Source organism: Chelonoidis abingdonii, chromosome 3 (assembly GCF_003597395.2).
Source record: "Chelonoidis abingdonii isolate Lonesome George chromosome 3, CheloAbing_2.0, whole genome shotgun sequence".
Taxonomy (NCBI): Eukaryota; Metazoa; Chordata; order Testudines; family Testudinidae; genus Chelonoidis; species Chelonoidis abingdonii.
Genome location: NC_133771.1, coordinates 185,112,150 through 185,129,001, shown reverse-complemented (window position 1 = coordinate 185,129,001; position 16,852 = coordinate 185,112,150). Strand labels below are relative to the sequence as shown.

General features: G+C 48.8%; 1 protein-coding gene across 2 annotated transcripts in view; it reads left to right on the top strand.

Annotated features, from left to right (window-relative positions):
* Positions 1-1,280: 1,280 nt before the first annotated feature.
* STPG4 (sperm-tail PG-rich repeat containing 4) overlaps positions 1,281-16,852 on the top strand; it is a 33,852-nt gene continuing 18,280 nt past the window's right edge. The window contains exons 1-5 of one of the 2 annotated variants that reach the window (XM_032768919.1): positions 2,611-2,679; positions 9,836-9,907; positions 13,370-13,630; positions 15,086-15,150; positions 15,898-15,952. In XM_032768919.1, coding sequence (XP_032624810.1) covers positions 2,611-2,679; positions 9,836-9,907; positions 13,370-13,630; positions 15,086-15,150; positions 15,898-15,952 — 522 coding nt within the window. Of the gene's footprint in view, positions 1,346-2,610; positions 2,680-9,835; positions 9,908-13,369; positions 13,631-15,085; positions 15,151-15,897; positions 15,953-16,852 lie in introns of those variants that run through there. The other variant, XR_004372110.1, reaches the window with a different exon arrangement.

Sequence of the window (16,852 nt, the reverse complement as noted above, 5' to 3'; positions counted from 1 at the left end):
TAGGACTTTCTCAATACACTGGATGTTGCTACTTTTTAGTGTGATACACCTTTCTCTTACTAAAAGTACCCACTAGCTACAAACATAGTTAAACCTGCACCAGAGCTACCCCTTACTGAGTGGTGGGGGGAGGGACTCCTCCAGCCCAAACACATGGGTCTCATATAAATCCAGCATCATCTTTCAACATCCACACTAGGCTAAATAGCTCTGCATCTGGCTTAAGCATCTATTCAAGAGAGGAAGGCTTGTCCAGTGATTAGGGCTCTCTATCACTGGACTTGGATACCTATGATGAATTCCCTGCTCTGCTGCAGATCTGACACACCTTGGACAAACAACTTAAGCCCAGATCCTCAGTTTTTAAAACTTCAGTGAGCTAAGGGCCTAAATCCTTTTGAGCAACCTGGCCTTAATCTGTGTCTGTTTCCCATCATAAAATGGTGGTAATAGAACTTCCCTATCCTGCAGGGGTGTTGGAGATAATGCATTAGAGTGAGATGAAACAATAATTTGGCAACTGGGCTACTAGAGCATGTCTACGTGGCAGTTAGCCTGCAGCCCAATCCCAGGACAGCACTAGGTGTCTAAATACCCTTTAAACTGAGCAACCATGCAGCAGCCTATTAAGCACCACTCAGAGAACCCACCTAGCCAGGACCTGTCTCCACACAGCTCCAGAAGCAGTGGCATGATCCTTCTCTGGCTCCTAGACTTCAGAGCAGCTGGAAGACTCCATGTGCTGCCCAGGCACCAAGTGCTGCTCTGCGGCTCTCATTGGCTGGGAACTGCAGCCAATGGGAGCTGCAAGAGTGGTACATGTACACAGGGCTGTGTGCAGAGCTCCCTGGCCAGGGGCTGGAGGGGTGATGCTGTTGCTTGAGGTAAGCGCTGCCTGGAACCTGCACTTCTCACTCCATCCCACACTGCTGCCCCAGCCCTGATTCCCCCTTCTGCCCTCCAAACCCCTCAGTCCCAGCCCAGAGCCCTTTCCTGCACCCCAAATCCCTCATCCCCAGCTCCACACCCCTGCCCCAGCCCTGGTGAAAATGAGCAAGTGAGGGTGAGGAGAACAAGCAACAGAGGAGGGATGGAGTAAGTGGGGGTGGGGTCTCAGAAGGGACAGGGCAAGGGTGTGCAGTTTTGTGCAAGTAGAAAGTTGGCAAACTTGTCTATAGCTTGTTATACAGGAGGTCAGACTGTATGATCATAATAAACCCTTCTGGCCTTGAAACCTGAGGGAGGCAGTGACTGATCTGGTTCCACCCCCAGGTGTCAAGCATGCTGAAGTATCCCACTGTCATAGATGTGTGGACCTTATTACTTGAACAAAGGACATTTTCTGGTAAGCATGGATAAATGTTCCTAATATTTAAAAATGAGGATCAATTATGGGTGGGCAAACTTTTTGGGCCAAGAGCCACATCTGGGAGGGGAAATAGTATGCAGGGCTAGGGTAGGGGATTGGGGGGGTGGGAGGGGATGTGGTGCGCAGGAAGGGGCTCAGGGCAAGGGATTGGGGCAGAGGACAGATGTGGAGTGTATGAGGGGGCTCAGGGAAGGGTTGGGGTGCAGGCAGGGGGCTTTAGGGTAGGGAGTTGGGAGGTGGAGTACAGGAGGGGTTTGGGCTCTGGCCCAGCACTGCTTACCTGAAGCAGCTTTGGGGTGGCAGTGGCACATGCCAAGGCAGGCTCCCTGCCTGCCCTGTCCCCGGCCCCGCACCACTGCGGCCCCTGGAGTAGGGGGAGGCAGAGGGCTCCATGTGCACTGCCCTTGTTGTGCCTCCAGATACCTCCCCCAAAGCTCCCATTGGCTGCAGTTCCCCGTTCCTGGCCAACAGGAGCTGCAGGGGCCGGTGCCTGGAGGCATGGGCAACGCATAGACCCCTGTGCCCCCTGCCCGGAGGCAGCAGGGATGTGGTGCCACGGGCCGGATCCAAAGCCCATGGGCTGTAGTTTGCCCACCCCTGCTCTATCAGGACCATGAAAGAGAACTAGCAATATGCAGTGCTGCCTGAAAAGATGCATTGCTTAGAAAGTAAGCTAGCAGAAATCAGTGAGGTGGAAACAGGCAATTAGACTGAGGATTCAAGATATAGGGAAGGTGAGCAGGCAGTATATACTGTATAGGCTGTCATGAACAGATGGCAATGGAATAAACTAAAAAGCTAAGAGACTGTATTTCCTAGACGTGTAATGACACTGCATGTGTCCAAAGCCAGCCTCGTTAGGTGTTTATGATGTGCATTACATCACAATGGCCCCTTTCAACAGAAATTTAATATCAACCAACTACTTAGCTTCCAGAGGATGAGGGGTGGCAGCTTGGTTGTGTTTGTCTATTCACTAGCCTGCATTGTCCTTCCAGGGATTTGTTGACAGCCATCTCCTTCCATTTAACTGTATGGGGGAGATCACCCCACTGTAGGCCTGAGAGTTGATGACAAGATCAAAAATGATCAGTCAAAGCACAGAATAGTGATCTCCTAGCAACAGGGCTGCTAGTAGGGAAGGGAGCAGCCCAGGTAGGCTACCTCAGGCTCCTGCTGCTCCCCCTTCAGTATAGTAGCCCTTACTGTGGAGGCAGGAAGGATATAGGCACTGAGGGAAGATGTTGGGTGGACGCTCCCCCCAAACTAGGATTAACATTGAGGAGGAAACTGAGAGTCTACTGGAAAAGGTACTTTGCTGTTACACCCCTTTTTTTCTGAGGGATATAATACTGACAGGGGAATATCAGGTGAACCTGTGTGAACTGACTTGGAGTGCTAAGCCTGAGGCTAGTTAGTGAGCCAGGGAGGGCTTGCTAATGTGCCTGGGATAGGGTGAGTAACACTCCCTGGGAGTGACAGCTGTTGAGTGGAGGGAGTAACATCCTCTGGGGCTGGAGCAGTCGGTGAGTCTAAAGGGACAGGGTAATAGATGACAGTGGGGTGGCCTCTTTTAAAGAGGTTGATAGGGAAATCCATTGAGGGTTTTAAAGTGGCCTAGGAAGTTTTAGTACTTTGCACTGGGGGATAAGGGCAGTTTCTATACCTACTCATTTGACACAGTGGATCAATTGCACTTCTCTCTGCAGTTCAGACTCCCTAGGTAGAGTGACCATTTGGCTTCTAAAAAGTTTTTCTCCCTGATGAGCCTTCCATTGTTCTGTTTTGTCATCTACCTTGGCTCTAGGCATATGCCTTCAGCTCCTTGTGGAGCAGTCAACCAGCTGGCCAGGCAGAAACTCTCAGACTTGGCAGTGCCCAAATTCCTTGAGTAGCAGGAATTAAAGTAATTCATTATTAATGAACATGTTTGAATTTTCTTAACATAATCAGTATAATAATACCTCCAAATAATAGCTTTCAGAAAACCCAGGAATTTTTCAGTAAAAATAAAAAATGAAGGGCCTTGTCTATAGTACAGGCTTATAACATAACTATAATGTGGTTCTTCTTCGAGTGATTGCTCATATCCATTCCAGGCAGGTGTGTGCGTGCCGCGTGCATGTTCGTCGGAGAAACTTTTACCCTAGCAGCACTCGGCAGGTCGGCTGGGCGCCCCCTGGAGTGGTGCCGCTATGGCGCCGAATATATATCCCCACGCCGACACCAGCCACCTTCAGTTCCTTCTTTACCGCCGTGTCGGGTCTGTTGAGGAACAGTGGAGTGCGGCTTAGCTTGACCTCCACCTTCTTCCAGGCTACTCGGTAGTTCTTTCTTCTCGGTTGTATATCCTAGTTGTTGTTGATGTTTCTTAGTATATTATATATAATAATATATATACTATAAGTTACATAGTATATACTATATTAGTTTGATCTCAGTAGTAGTTCATTAGTATAGTTGGATAGTTGAGTAGTTTGTTAGCGGGTCTGGGGGGTAGCTCTCCTTTCTCTTGCACCCGGCGCCGGAGCTCCATGCCTGGCTTGCTACGGTTGGTTTCAAGCAATGCCGCGCAGAAAAAAAAAAAAAAAAAAAAAAAAAACACAGCCGATGCCGACAGGAGATCCCGACGACTCCTGTTTGAAGTGCCTTGGGGAATCGCACTTATCTTCTAAGTGCTCAATTTGCAAGGCTTTTAAGCCTAGAACTAAGAAGGAGCGGGACATTAGGTTAAGGCAGCTCCTCATGGAAGCGGCACTGACGCCTTTGCCTTCGGCATCGAGCTCGAGCAAGCCGGTGAGCAAAGGCACCCCTACGGCACCGGGCACCGCCAGTACGCCTAAGGATTCCCGGCACCGGCAACAGCCGGCACCGAAATCGACTCCGTGCCGCTCCCTCTCCCCGAGCTCGAAGACAGCAAAGGCTCAAACGGGCTCGACAACACCTGCGTCGCAGCCAGAGACTGCGCCTAGGTCGGACCGCCCGGCACCAACACCTGCCGCGGCACCGCCTAAACCGGCACCGTCGACTCCAGCCCTGTGAGGGCCGTCGAGTCCGGAGCCTGGCAGCTCCCCGGAACCTGCTGTGGTAGAGCTCACTTTGTCGTCTACTCCGGAGACGTTCTCTGTGGCGAAAGACTTGATCGCCATGACCGATTCGGCACCGCCCCTACCCCCGGCACCGCCGGTGGAGGTACCACCTTCCATGGGTAAGCTGACCCAGACTAGACCGTCGTCTGTCAGCGTAGCAGGCCGGCACCGCTCACGGTCACGATCCCGCAGACACTCCAGGTCGAGACGTCGCTCCCGCTCTCGACACCGCTCCCAGTCCCGGCACCGCTCCTCTCCACGGCATCGGTTGAGCTCGCGGCACCGATCAGAATCACGGCACCGGTCGATCTTTCGCTCCGCATCCCGCTACTCGCGGTACCGCTCCAGCTCCTGGCACTGACCCAGGAACCATTCCTCCCGGAGCAGATCACGCCGCAGAAATTCGAGATCCCGGTCGACCTCCCGGCACCGGCCCGGTCGCAGGTCCCGGTCTCGCTCGCGGTACCGCTCTGCGTACCTGCACCGGTCCCCACAGTCCCGGGGTGCGAGATCCGTTGGGACTTCAGCTCCAGGGTTTTCTGCTCCTCCATGGCCTTCCAGGCAGATGTCGTATCCTCCCAGGCGGACAGCTACTACGACCAGACTGTGATACGGAGGTGCCCATGGGGGTTTTTCAGGACACACGTCCTCAGGACATAGGGCCTCAACAGTGGTCCTTTTGGACACCCTGGGCATACCATCAAGCCCAGGGTGCTTCCCTAGTCCAGACCCGCTCTGCTGCGTCAGAACATCGGGCACCAGAGGCCACCATTTCCCGCCCCGCCGCGGCTGAGTTGGAAGAGCACGCGACCCATCCTCCGGACTCCTCGGGACAGCTGGAGCAGGAACCACCCCAGGAGCAAGAGGCTATCCAGGACCCTCTCATTCCCGGGGTATCATCCTCCTCCTCCCCGGACGAGGCTGTGGCGGGGACCTCCTCTTCAGGGCCTCCACCGATAGACCTCAGGGCACATCAGGACCTCCTTCGCAGGGTCAAAATATTAAACCTCCCCAGTGGAGAAGTCCCAGATTGGAGACCTGTAGTTGAGCATCCTGACCACGGATGCCCCCACCCGGGGAGACTGCAATTATTAATAACTATCCAGGCCACTGCCGACACTCCTGGCAGTCTCCAAGCCTCCACTCCACCGACGGCAAAGGAGTTGAGAGAAAGTAATGGTTCACACTCTCGGGGGTATGAGTACTTGTATGGCATCCCCCTCGTTCCTCTTGGGTGTTCCAGTCCGGTCAATACGAGAGGAAGCGCCATCGGCCAAACAGCGCCCGGCCCCAAGTCCAAGGAGACCTAGGGATGGACCTCCTAGGCCGTAAAGTGTACTCAGCGGGGGCCCTTGCACTTCGAGTGGCCAACCAGCAGGCTCTACTGAGCCGGTATACCAACATAACACCTGACAGAGTGGGTAGATTCACCGAACGCTACCCCGGACTCACGGGGCCAGAACCAAGGGCCCTCGAAGGCACCACCAGGGCCTAAGGCCAACTTTTGAAGGTGCGCCCGGGGACGGCGTACCAGTCTCAAGGCAGGATCCTTTCCCTCCCTTCTCCAACCGTCTCTCCTACTTCCTCCCGGCGTGGTCCCAACTGACTTCGGACCTTTGGGTTCTACGCACAGTGAAGCAAAGTTACCACCTCCAATTTGCTTCACCCCTGCCTTCCCGCCCCCCTTCCCGGTCCCTCTTCAGGGACCCCTCTCACGAGCAAGTCCTCTTATAAGAGGTGCAGTCTCTCCTTGCCGCAGGAACCATAGAGGAGGTACCAGTAGACGAGAGGGGGAAGGGGTTTTACTCCCGCTATTTTCTGATTCCCAAGTCCAAGGGAGGCCTCAGACCTATTCTAGACCTGCGAGGGCTCCACAAATGGATGCTCAAGTTGAAATTCCGCATGGTCTCCCTGGGAACTATTATCCCGTCCTTGGATCCTGGAGACTGGTACGCCGCCCTCGACATGAAGGACGCGTACTTCCATATTGCCATCTTTCCACCGCACAGGAAGCATCTTCGCTTTATGATCAACCACCAGCACTTCCAGTTCACAGTCCTTCCCTTCGGCCTCTCCACGGCCCCGAGGGTGTTCATGAAGTGCATGGCCGTCGTCGCCGCCCACCTCCGCAGGCAGCAGATACATGTGTTCCCGTATCTGGACGACTGGCTCATCAAGGGGACCTCTCAGACTCAGGTCCAACAGCACGTCAGCATAATCGCGGACCTATTCACCCAGTTGGGCCTACTCCTCAACACCGAGAAATCCACACTGGTCCCTACACAAAGGCTGGACTTCATAGGAGCAACCCTGGACTCCACTCAGGCCAGGGCCTACTTGCCCCAGCCCCGCTTCCAGACGATCGTCTCAATCATCCGGGGTCTGCAGGCCTCCCCAATCACCTCGGCTCACATCTGCCTCGGCCTACTGGAGCATATGGCCGCATGTACTTATGTGACCAAGTATGCCAGGCTCCGCATGCGACCCTTTCAAACGTGGCTCCATTTGGTCTTCCGCCCAGGCAGGGACCCTATAGACGTCCTGCTCACAGTTCCTCCGAGCCCCCTCCGCTCCCTCGACTGGTGGCTGAATCCATCCCTGGTATGCGCAGGGATGCCGTTCCATCCACAGCCGCCGTCACTGACCTTGACGACGGATGCATCATCCCTCGGTTGGGGGGCCCATCTAGGTCGCCTTCGTACCCAGGTCCTTTGGTCTTCCCAGGAGCTGACGCTCCACATAAACGTCTGGGAGTTGAGGGCAGTCCGCCTTGCGTGCCAGGCGTTCCAGCAGCATCTTCACGGCCGTTGTGTATCTGTATTCATGGACAACACAACGGCCATGTACTATATCAACAAACAGGGGGGGATCCGTTCGTCTCCCCTGTGTCAAGAGACCATTCGACTCTGGGACTTCTGTATAGCCCACCAAGTGGACCTAGTGGCGTCCTTTCTCCCGGGGGTCCGGAACGCCCTGGCGGATCGGCTGAGCCGGTCCTTCCTCTGTCACGAATGGTCAATAAGGAACTCAAGTCTATCGATCTTCCCAGAGCGTGGGGATTTCCCTCGTAGATCTGTTTCTGCCTCCGCTCGACAGAAGTTGCAGACGTTCTGCTCCTTCAGGGTCCTCTCTCAGTCGATCAAGACGCATTCCTCCTGCATGGGGCACCCACTCTTGATGCTCATTTTCCTCGGTGCACAATGCTTTGACGCCTGCAGGACAAGCGGATCTAACCTGATGGCCTCGGGCCAGAAGCACTGTACACCTACCTCTTCTGAATCGTCCATTGGCCCTCCAAGTTCCCTCCTCTCCTTCCGGACCTGATTCATGCAAGACACGGCAGGTCGCCACTCAGACCTGCGAGCTCCTCCATCTCAGACGGCGTGTCTTCCTGCAATGGGGAAAACTGTGGATGTCGCTCGTTCCCGCTCCAGTACAGCATATTCCTCAGTAGCGGAAGCCTTCACCGCTCTACGTATTTGGCCAAGTGGGAACGCTTCTCTTGCTGGTGCACGACACAGGACGTTACTCCTTCAGAGGCCTCGATTCCCACGGTCCTAGACTACCTCTGGTACCTTAAGCAGCAGGGCCTGGCAACATCCTCTCTGAAGGTACACTTAGAGGCTGTATCCACTTTCCATCCAGGCGAAGGTGGTCACTCCGTGTTCTCCCACCCAGTGGTCTCTCGGTTCATTAAGGGCCTAGAGCGCCTCTATCCCCCCACGCGTCGCCCTGCCCCTACCTGGGATCTCAATTTGGTCCTGAACAGACTAATGCAACCGCCCTTTGAGCCACTAGCGACTTGCTCGCTCCTGTACCTATCATGGAAGACAGTCTTCCTGGTGGCCATTACCTCGGCCAGGTGGGTCTCTGAGCTAAGAGCGCTCACTGTGGACCCGCCATACACTGTCTTTCATAAGGACAAGGTGCAACTGCGACCTCCTCCGGCGTTCCTCCCTAAGGTAGTGTCTGCTTTCCATACCAACCAGGTCATCTTCCTCCCGGTCTTCTTTCCGAAGCCCTACTCTTCTCGACGGGAGCAGCAGCTACACTCCTTAGATGTGCGTAGAGCACTCGCTTTCTATATTGAAAAGATGAAGGCTTTCCGGAAGTCTCCCCAGCTGTTCGTGGCAGTCGCAGAACGGATGAAGGGTCTGCCAGTCTCCTCCCAGAGGATTTCCTCCTGGGTGACAGCATGCATCCGCACATGCTATGACCTGGCTCATGTCCCCTCCGGCCACCTCATGGCACATTCTACCAGGGCTCAAGCTTCCTCAGCCGCCTTCCTGGCGCATGTGCCCATCCAGGAGATATGCCGTGCTGCGACCTGGTCATCGGTCCACACCTTCACCTTGCACTATGTGCTGGTCCAGCAATCTAGAGATGATGAAGCCTTTGGTGCAGCGGTTCTGCATACTGCCACATCTCACTCCAACCCCTCCGCCTAGGTAAGTCTTGGGAATCATCAGACTGGAATGGATATGAGCAATCACTCGAAGAAGAAAAGACGGTTACTCACCTTTGTAACTGTTGTTCTTCAAGATGTGTTGCTCATATCCATTCCTAACCCACCCTCTTTCCCCACTGTCAGAGTAGCCGGCAAGAAGGAACTGAAGGGTGTCCAGGTCAGCTGGGGTATATATTCGGCGCCATAGCAGCGCCACTCCAGGGGGCGCCCAGCCGACCCGCCGAGAGTTGCTAGGGTAAAAGTTTCTCCAACGAACGTGCACGTGGCGTGCACACACCTGACTGGAATGGATATGAGCAACACATCTCGAAGAACAACAGTTACAAAGGTGAGTAACTGTCTTTTTTCAGACAGTAGGTCAGCCAATGCCCACAGCACTGTTACGACATGTTGTTTGACTAACATGGTTTCAGCTGTGGTATGGACAAGGAAATCTCGATTGCCCCTCCACTACATTTTTATTATCCGTGGGTTGACTGTCATCTCATTTCTGCCACTGGGAAAGTTAAATAACTTACCAAAGAGATTCTGCTAGAAATGCTCATTTATGCTCACAGATGTTGCACCCATTTTAAAATTCTCTTCCCATCGTGAGTTCTTGTGTCTTAGTAGACACTTAGTTTTCATTCTAATTCAGATCATGTAACTGGAAAGTTCATACAATGATTCAGTAATACAAAAAGTTTCAATTAAAAATAACATTCAGTTTAACAAAGAACTACTCTAAAAGAAATCTTTGAACGTAGGCTAATTCTGTGTCAAGTGATGAAGTTATGTGTTTGGGATCACAGTTTAAATAGACTGTATATCTCAAAGTATAATTATAAGCTATAAACTGTCATATTTAGCCTAAAGGAACAATTGTAGAAATATATGGCTGCTGTGCAATAAATCTCTGTTTCTTAATAGGTCTTGGAGAAGGAAAAAGAAAGAGAAACACCTTTGGGACGGAGAGATACATGGTGGAGTCTCTTGCTTAGAGTATGCATATTTTAGCTCATATTTTTTCAGCACTTTTTCTCATTGTTCTTAGCATTATGTCACTTATGCAAAATTCTAATTGTTATGGGAACAATAGCCATTATGTACCCACTGTTTTAAGTCCCAATCCTGAAAGCAGTTGTGCATATGAGTAATGTTACACACAGGAATAGTCCCCCTAACTTCACTAAAGTTGCTCACTGCATGTATTTGCAATATTGGGCCTTAGTAGCCATGAATATGTTAGAATAAATGGATCTTGAATAACTCATACTAAACATATTCTGTTAAATGGGAAAAATAAACAAATGTTCAGGGAGAAAACTCCATAAGGTGAAAATAATCCATCTTTCTAATTTTCCTGAAGTGCTACTTTATTTAAAGTCAAAGGGCCTGCTCCTCCTCTAGTGTACATCAGCATAGTTCTTTTGAAATCATGAAACTCTGCAGATTTGTACCAGCTGAGCAGGGGTGCTGGAGTGCAGGAGCATCCCCTGGCTTGAAGCGGTTTCCATCATATACAGGATTTACAATTTTGTTCAATGGCTATAAAAATTGCTCCAGTGCCACTGCAGCTGAGAATCTGGCCCAGAATTTGACTGATTAAAGAATCCTGACTGTGTTTGATAAAACCTGAACAAGTAACTCTTCACTAACATTCAGTCTTAAAAGAAAATTGTAAGGCAGGGATGATCAAAAAAGCCTATAGGAACTAGTTCTCGTAGGCCCCTTTGACGAGCCCAGCCTAAAGCTCTAATAATACGAAGTAACTCTGAAAGACTGCTCAGACAGGTACATCGTATCCAGGACAAATCCCTTCAGGCTGAGATGGAGGGTTAGGAGGGAATGTGTGCGAAGGAGGTAAGGGGTGTTGCGTGAAAAAGTGACTGTTTTATGGATCTGATAAAATATAATCTTCTATGATTCTATGAACAGGCCCAGTGCCCCTTCCAGCATCAGTCCCTCAGTAACTGATCACAGCACCTTCTTCCCTTTGGGTCCTGGCTGATTATGATCATGTGCTGTGAAAGCTCGTTGTGGCCATGGAGACAGGCTGGCCCCTGGATCTGGTCCCCAGCCCTGAATCAGACTCTTAGCCTGCTATCTCCTTGCAGCAGCAGCACATGAGCTGACTGGCAGCACAGGCAGCCCCTTCTTGAAAGGCATTCCCCTCCTCCAGTTTCAGGAGAGCATGAAGTAGTGGTGGAATTTCCTACCTGCTCCCTAGCCTCTGAAGCAGAGGGCTGGTCCTTTCACATTGTTGATATGTGAAGTGGGGGCTCCATACTAGATTGCAAATTCCCCCCTTCCTCCCCCCCCGAAAGTAATACAACAAGTACAATAAACTAAACTTAATATTAAAACAAAAGAAGACACAAAAGGAGGAGCCATTCAAGCTCCTCTCCTCCCCCGTACCCCGCCCCCCCCGCTACATCCACATGCTCTAATAATCATCAGGCACTGGGTGAAAGGCCAGCCCAGAAAGGGTGGGTTAATCCTTCTCTATCATTCATTTCTATTTCTAGGTTGAGTTTAAACCTTCAGTGATTGTAAACATGTTCATTTTTCCCTTAAAAAAAGCACTGGAACCTTTTTCAAGAGGTCACTGCTTTGAATGACACCACCTGCATCCAAAGTGGTGGAGGAATGGCAGAGCCTTTTGCCGGAAATTCATTAATTCAGATGGAGCTGGGAAATTATAATCTAGACATTCACAGGGGGCCTGATTTAAAGCCCTTTCAAGTCAATGGGAATCTTTCCTCTGAGTTCAATGGGCTTTGAATGGACTGTGCGTAGAACTAAAGTTTCTTAATGGATTAAAAATGTATGACTTGCATTCAGGAGGGCGCATGGTGGGGCCTTAGCCAGCCCCATGGGGGGCAGGGAGGGAGCACCACCCAGCCCCACTCTGCCCCTTGCCACAGCTCTGCTCTCCCCAAGCCCAGCTCTGGCCCCAGTCGCAGCTCCACTCCACCCCAGCTCAGCTCCAACTGCAGTTCTGCACCATCCCTAGCCCAGCTCTGGCCCTAGCTGCAGCTCCACCTCCACCCCCTGCTCCGCTCCAGCCAGCTCCGGCCCTAGCTGCAGCTCTGCTCTGCCCCAGCCCAGCTCTGGCCCCAGTCACAGCTACACTCCACCCCAGCTCAGCTCCAACTGCAGCTCTGCACCATCCCTAGCCCAGCTCTGGCCCTAGCCGCAGCTCCACCTCCACCCCTTGCTCCGCTCCAACCAGCTCCGGCCCTAGCTGCAGCTCTGCTCTGCTCTGCTCCAGTCCAGCACTGGCCCCAGTCATAGCTACACTCCCTGCTCTGTCCCAGCCCAGCTCTGGCCCCAGCCACAGCTCTGCTCCACCCCCTGCTCCATCCCCAGCCAAGCTCTGTTAATTTTTTTGTAGCGTCAACTATGCTGAAAGATGGTTCTTGTTCTAAAGGGTCTAGTATACTTTATTTGCCCATGATAGATAAGGTCTAAAATGACCTTGCTTTTTAAAGGCCCAATCCACACTACAAAAACAACTGATTTTGGAGCTGCCAGCTGGGGACAAGCCTTCATAAACACAATCCCTTTAAAATGTGTTTCTTGGCTGACCCCCAGCAAGAAACTACCTATTTTCCCATGTTAGCACTTCAGAAAATACAGAGAATATGTTGAAAGAAGCAGATTCGGGTCATCTGGGTAAATCCAAAATTCTCATCTTTCAGCTGCATCTGAGCGAGAAGAAATCACTTGCAGTCTGGAATAGTCTCTGTGGCTGTGGAGCACAGAATACTCTGAGAACCTCTGTAGGCCAGCAGCCACAGGGTAATTTGCAGCTGAAGAGAGCCCTAAGCAAATCAGCAGTTTCCACTGAGAAATGCATCTGACTCCTTTACATTTTATAGCAGGACTGACAGTGAAATGTTCTGTAGCCAATATTTTTTATATTATTTTTTGTATCTTCTTTTCCTCCTGCTTTTTGGTACCTAACACAAATGGGATGTTTTCACTGGTAGAAAGCAAGGATGAAAACAGTCATCCAAATGGTGTGTTCCAGTTCAGTTGTGATTTAGTTCTTTGAAGTGAGGAAGCAGTCACTATTTTGCCAGTCATGTTGAAATGTAGAAATTCATTGTTACAGCAATTTAAATTGGAGGCTTGATTGCAGTTCTTGGGCATAAGTCTTTCTGAGCAAGAGAAAGATGCTTCTTGTGGGTAGCTTACATGTTGGAACATCATGCTGATAGTTCAAATGACTGTTTTAATTATTTTCTCTAGAAAAAGAAATATTTGTCATGTACTATTTCACAGATGAAACGACTAGTATCCAATAACGTCTGAAATGTAAGCGTTTGACAGGCTTTGGATGACTGGATTTAGTTAAAGGCAAAAAATGCCAGTTCGAAATAACATTTCAAATACACTTTTAGTAGAAATGCAGAACTACACAAGAATCTCAGCTTAAATAATGTTTGTTTTTACTAGCCAACGCCTACGCCAGGTACTTATGTAGTACGGGATTTTATTGAAGAAGCCCAGCTCAACCCAGTGAAAGCGACATATAATTTTAAAGGAGAAGGCAGAAAGAGACCTTCCATCTTCCAACCAACAGCTGATCTTACGCTACCAGATGTTTATACGTACATTCCTCCTAGCTTTGTAGATTTGACAGGAAAAAAGCCAGCTACATATTCATTTAAAAGCACACCAAGGAAAAGTCCCAGCACCTTATGTTTTAAAGATAAGGTAAAAACAAAAGAGTGGTCAAAGCTATGTCTTAGGGGGAACCTAAGGTCACCTCTCCCAGCTTGCAAATATTAAATACAATGTGCCCTGTCTAGAACTTTAAAATGTATTATTTTATATGTTTTTGGTGTCATATTTTAAAAAAGTACCTTTGATCCCAGACTAGACGAGCCATGAGTGCTATTGTCACAGGCTAGGCTTTTCAGATCCACCCGCTGGCCCTCCCAAAGTACAAACAGTCCCCAGATAAACAGTCACTGAGTGAGAAGAAACCTCTTGCAATCTGGAATGGGTGCAATCTGGAATAAGAGCTTCTTTCTTTGTGACCAACCTTCCCCTTTCCCCTCCGGCTCCCTCATTTTGCTCAGTAAAGCAGCTGAGCCCAGCTGATTGATGGACTCTAGCCACCTTGATCTTTTCAGCCTGTTCCTGTCAGATACCTTAATCCTGCAACAGATATAGGAAAGGGTTACACTTTTTAGATGGCTCCCAGCCCCACTCAAGATTCCAGTGAGTGATATCGCTGTCTCTGGGACTTGAGTCTCTCCTTTCCATGTCAACCAGCTCTGTACCTAGGGCAGAAGGAGATCAAGAGGGGCTTCTATGCCAAGCTAGATGTGGAAGAGAGAGGATTCCCCTGTAAAAGACCCCTTAGATGGTTCTCAGAAGATCCTGGCCACCATTTGCTCATGTATTGCTCATGCCACCTGCAACCTCCAGGTTTAGTAATGTCTGCAGAACTGTCACAGGTGAAGGAGGAACAGGTTCATGTTCCGACGATGGCTTATAATACAAACAAAGCATTACCTAGTGGATGAGAACACTGAGTGCAGGCTCTCTTTCTTTCTCTTCCCCTGACCCCTGCAATTGCCATGGGAAAGGCCTTCATCCTCTGTCTGAACCCTCTCACCAATTGGCACAACATAGTAGTTTCAGTGGAGTGTGTAGAGAGAGTAAGTTATATATGAACTTTGAGTCTTTCAGCTGAGGCCACCAATATAATGGGTTTGCTTGGACTAGCCCTGTGGAGGTTTTGCAGCTATGCACACATGTGTTCCCTCCACATCTGAAAATTTAACCGCATAATTTAAATCTAGCATCCTACTCTAAAAATGTTTATGTTTAAGTGGGTATAAACATTCTTCTGCTCTTCAGAGGTGTGTTGCAAGGCTTAACCAATCAGTGCTTGGAATGAGATTTTAGCTCCTTAGATGAAAGGTGCTATATGCCATTGGCAGCTATAGCTGAGTAGGATCAGACCCTTAAACCATAGCAATATAAAATGACAGGCCTGGTACATGAGCCAAATTCCACCCTCAGATACATGCATATCTTTCCTGTTGATTTAAATGAGAGTTGTGTCTGTGACTGCAGATGTTAGAGAAGAAATCAGTAATATGAAGTCAAACCTTGATTACCTGTCACTGTCCTGTCCATACTACCCATTCCTTCCAGGATATTGACACGGCACCAGGCCAGTATGATCTTTTCCCTGTTCCAGTGCCCACATTTGCTTCCAAGTAAGTAAATTAATGTTCTTATCTTCTCTTTTTCTTAGACTGTTTTATTTTCATGTATTTTTACCTGAATTTCAGTGCTACTGTGCATCTACAACTCCCATTTATGTCTTGTCCAAAGCCCATTGAAATCTCCCATTAACTTCAATGAATCAACCTCATAGTCAGTGTCCTGACTCCCATCTTTGTTATAGGGCCTTGATTTGAGAAAGCATTTAAACACATGATTAAGCCCATGCCCATGCAATAAGCATGTACTTAAACACACGTTTCAGTTACACAGACTTCAGAATCTGAAGCATGCGCTTCAAGTTAAGCATGAGTTTATGTGCTTTGCTGGACTGAGGCCATAATACTCATTCCAGTGAGAGTTGTTTGTACTCAGCGCCTCTGAAAAACAGTCCTTTTACATCTGCAGGTGCCTAAACATGAATTAAGATACCTGCGTCATTTGAGTTTGTAAACTGGGCTCCTTATAGATAGTAGTAGTAGTAGTGAATTATAATTAATAAAAGTAGTTTAGCAATCTTTCTCTGTATACCGGGAAAAGATATGGTTACCTCTCTTAGTTTCACAGTATATTTCACCAGTACAGAATGATTTCTGTTATATTGCCTATTGAGATTTAGGAGAACGACAGATTCATTTTCTTATACTGAAATAGAAGCAGGTGGAAACTGTTGGTAAACCTGTAAGTAGCAGTAAGAGTGTGTCTCAAATGACCTTAATTGCTTCTTTTTCAAAACTCAGGCAGTTTATGTTTCGTTCTGCAGTTCAAAGATTCCCAACAACTTACTTCACTCCTGTAAGTACTATGCAGACAAAAATTAACTGATGATAAAAAGTGTGGGGGTGTTTAATGGAGGAAAAACACATCTTGCAGTTCCTTTTTATATTTAAGGGATGGTCTTTACTGCTTTGTAGTACAGTATATTTAGTATTCTGAGTATGCTAAGGCCCTTCTGATCTTGAAACAGTTATGCTCATGAGTAATTATGAACATGAGCAGATTTTTTTTTTTTTTTTTTACTACAAGACTATTCACATGAGAAAAGTGACACATGTTCTTAAGTGTTTGCAGGACCAGGGCCAAAATGACTTTTGAAAATTATTAAATACCTCAGCTTTGCTTTGGCAATTATTCAATCTCAAAAGCCATGTATGGTGAGTATACTATAAAACAACAGAGATGGTTGCTATTCAGCATATCACTGGGAAAAAAATACATGAAAGAGAAAATACTGTAAGGACTTGAAAGCTTTGGACTGCCTCTTTGCCAGGTATGTTCTGGGGATGAGTAACTGATACAAGAGAAGTCAAAGTATGAATATTTCTTCAAGTGAAGAGTTTGTAAAGAAAGAGGATGAGGGGTTGGACTTGAACCATGCCAGTGAGAGAGGAGAATGATTAGCTAAAATTCCTCCCTTGCATTATACTGTAATAAAGCTTAAAATGCTTCCACCATCTGCAACATTTAGACCCAATTCCAATCTCGCCAGTTGTGTATCTCCAATACTTCCGTTGCATTACTCCTGATTTATATTGTACTTGGGGAGACAGGAATCAGGCCCATGATTATTCCACTACCTCATTATTTCACTTAAAATGTACCATATGTTTTGTTTATCAAATTGTCAACTACTCTAACCATACATAGAATAAAAGTAATAACGTGCAATTCTGACATCATTCTGAGTTAGCAGGG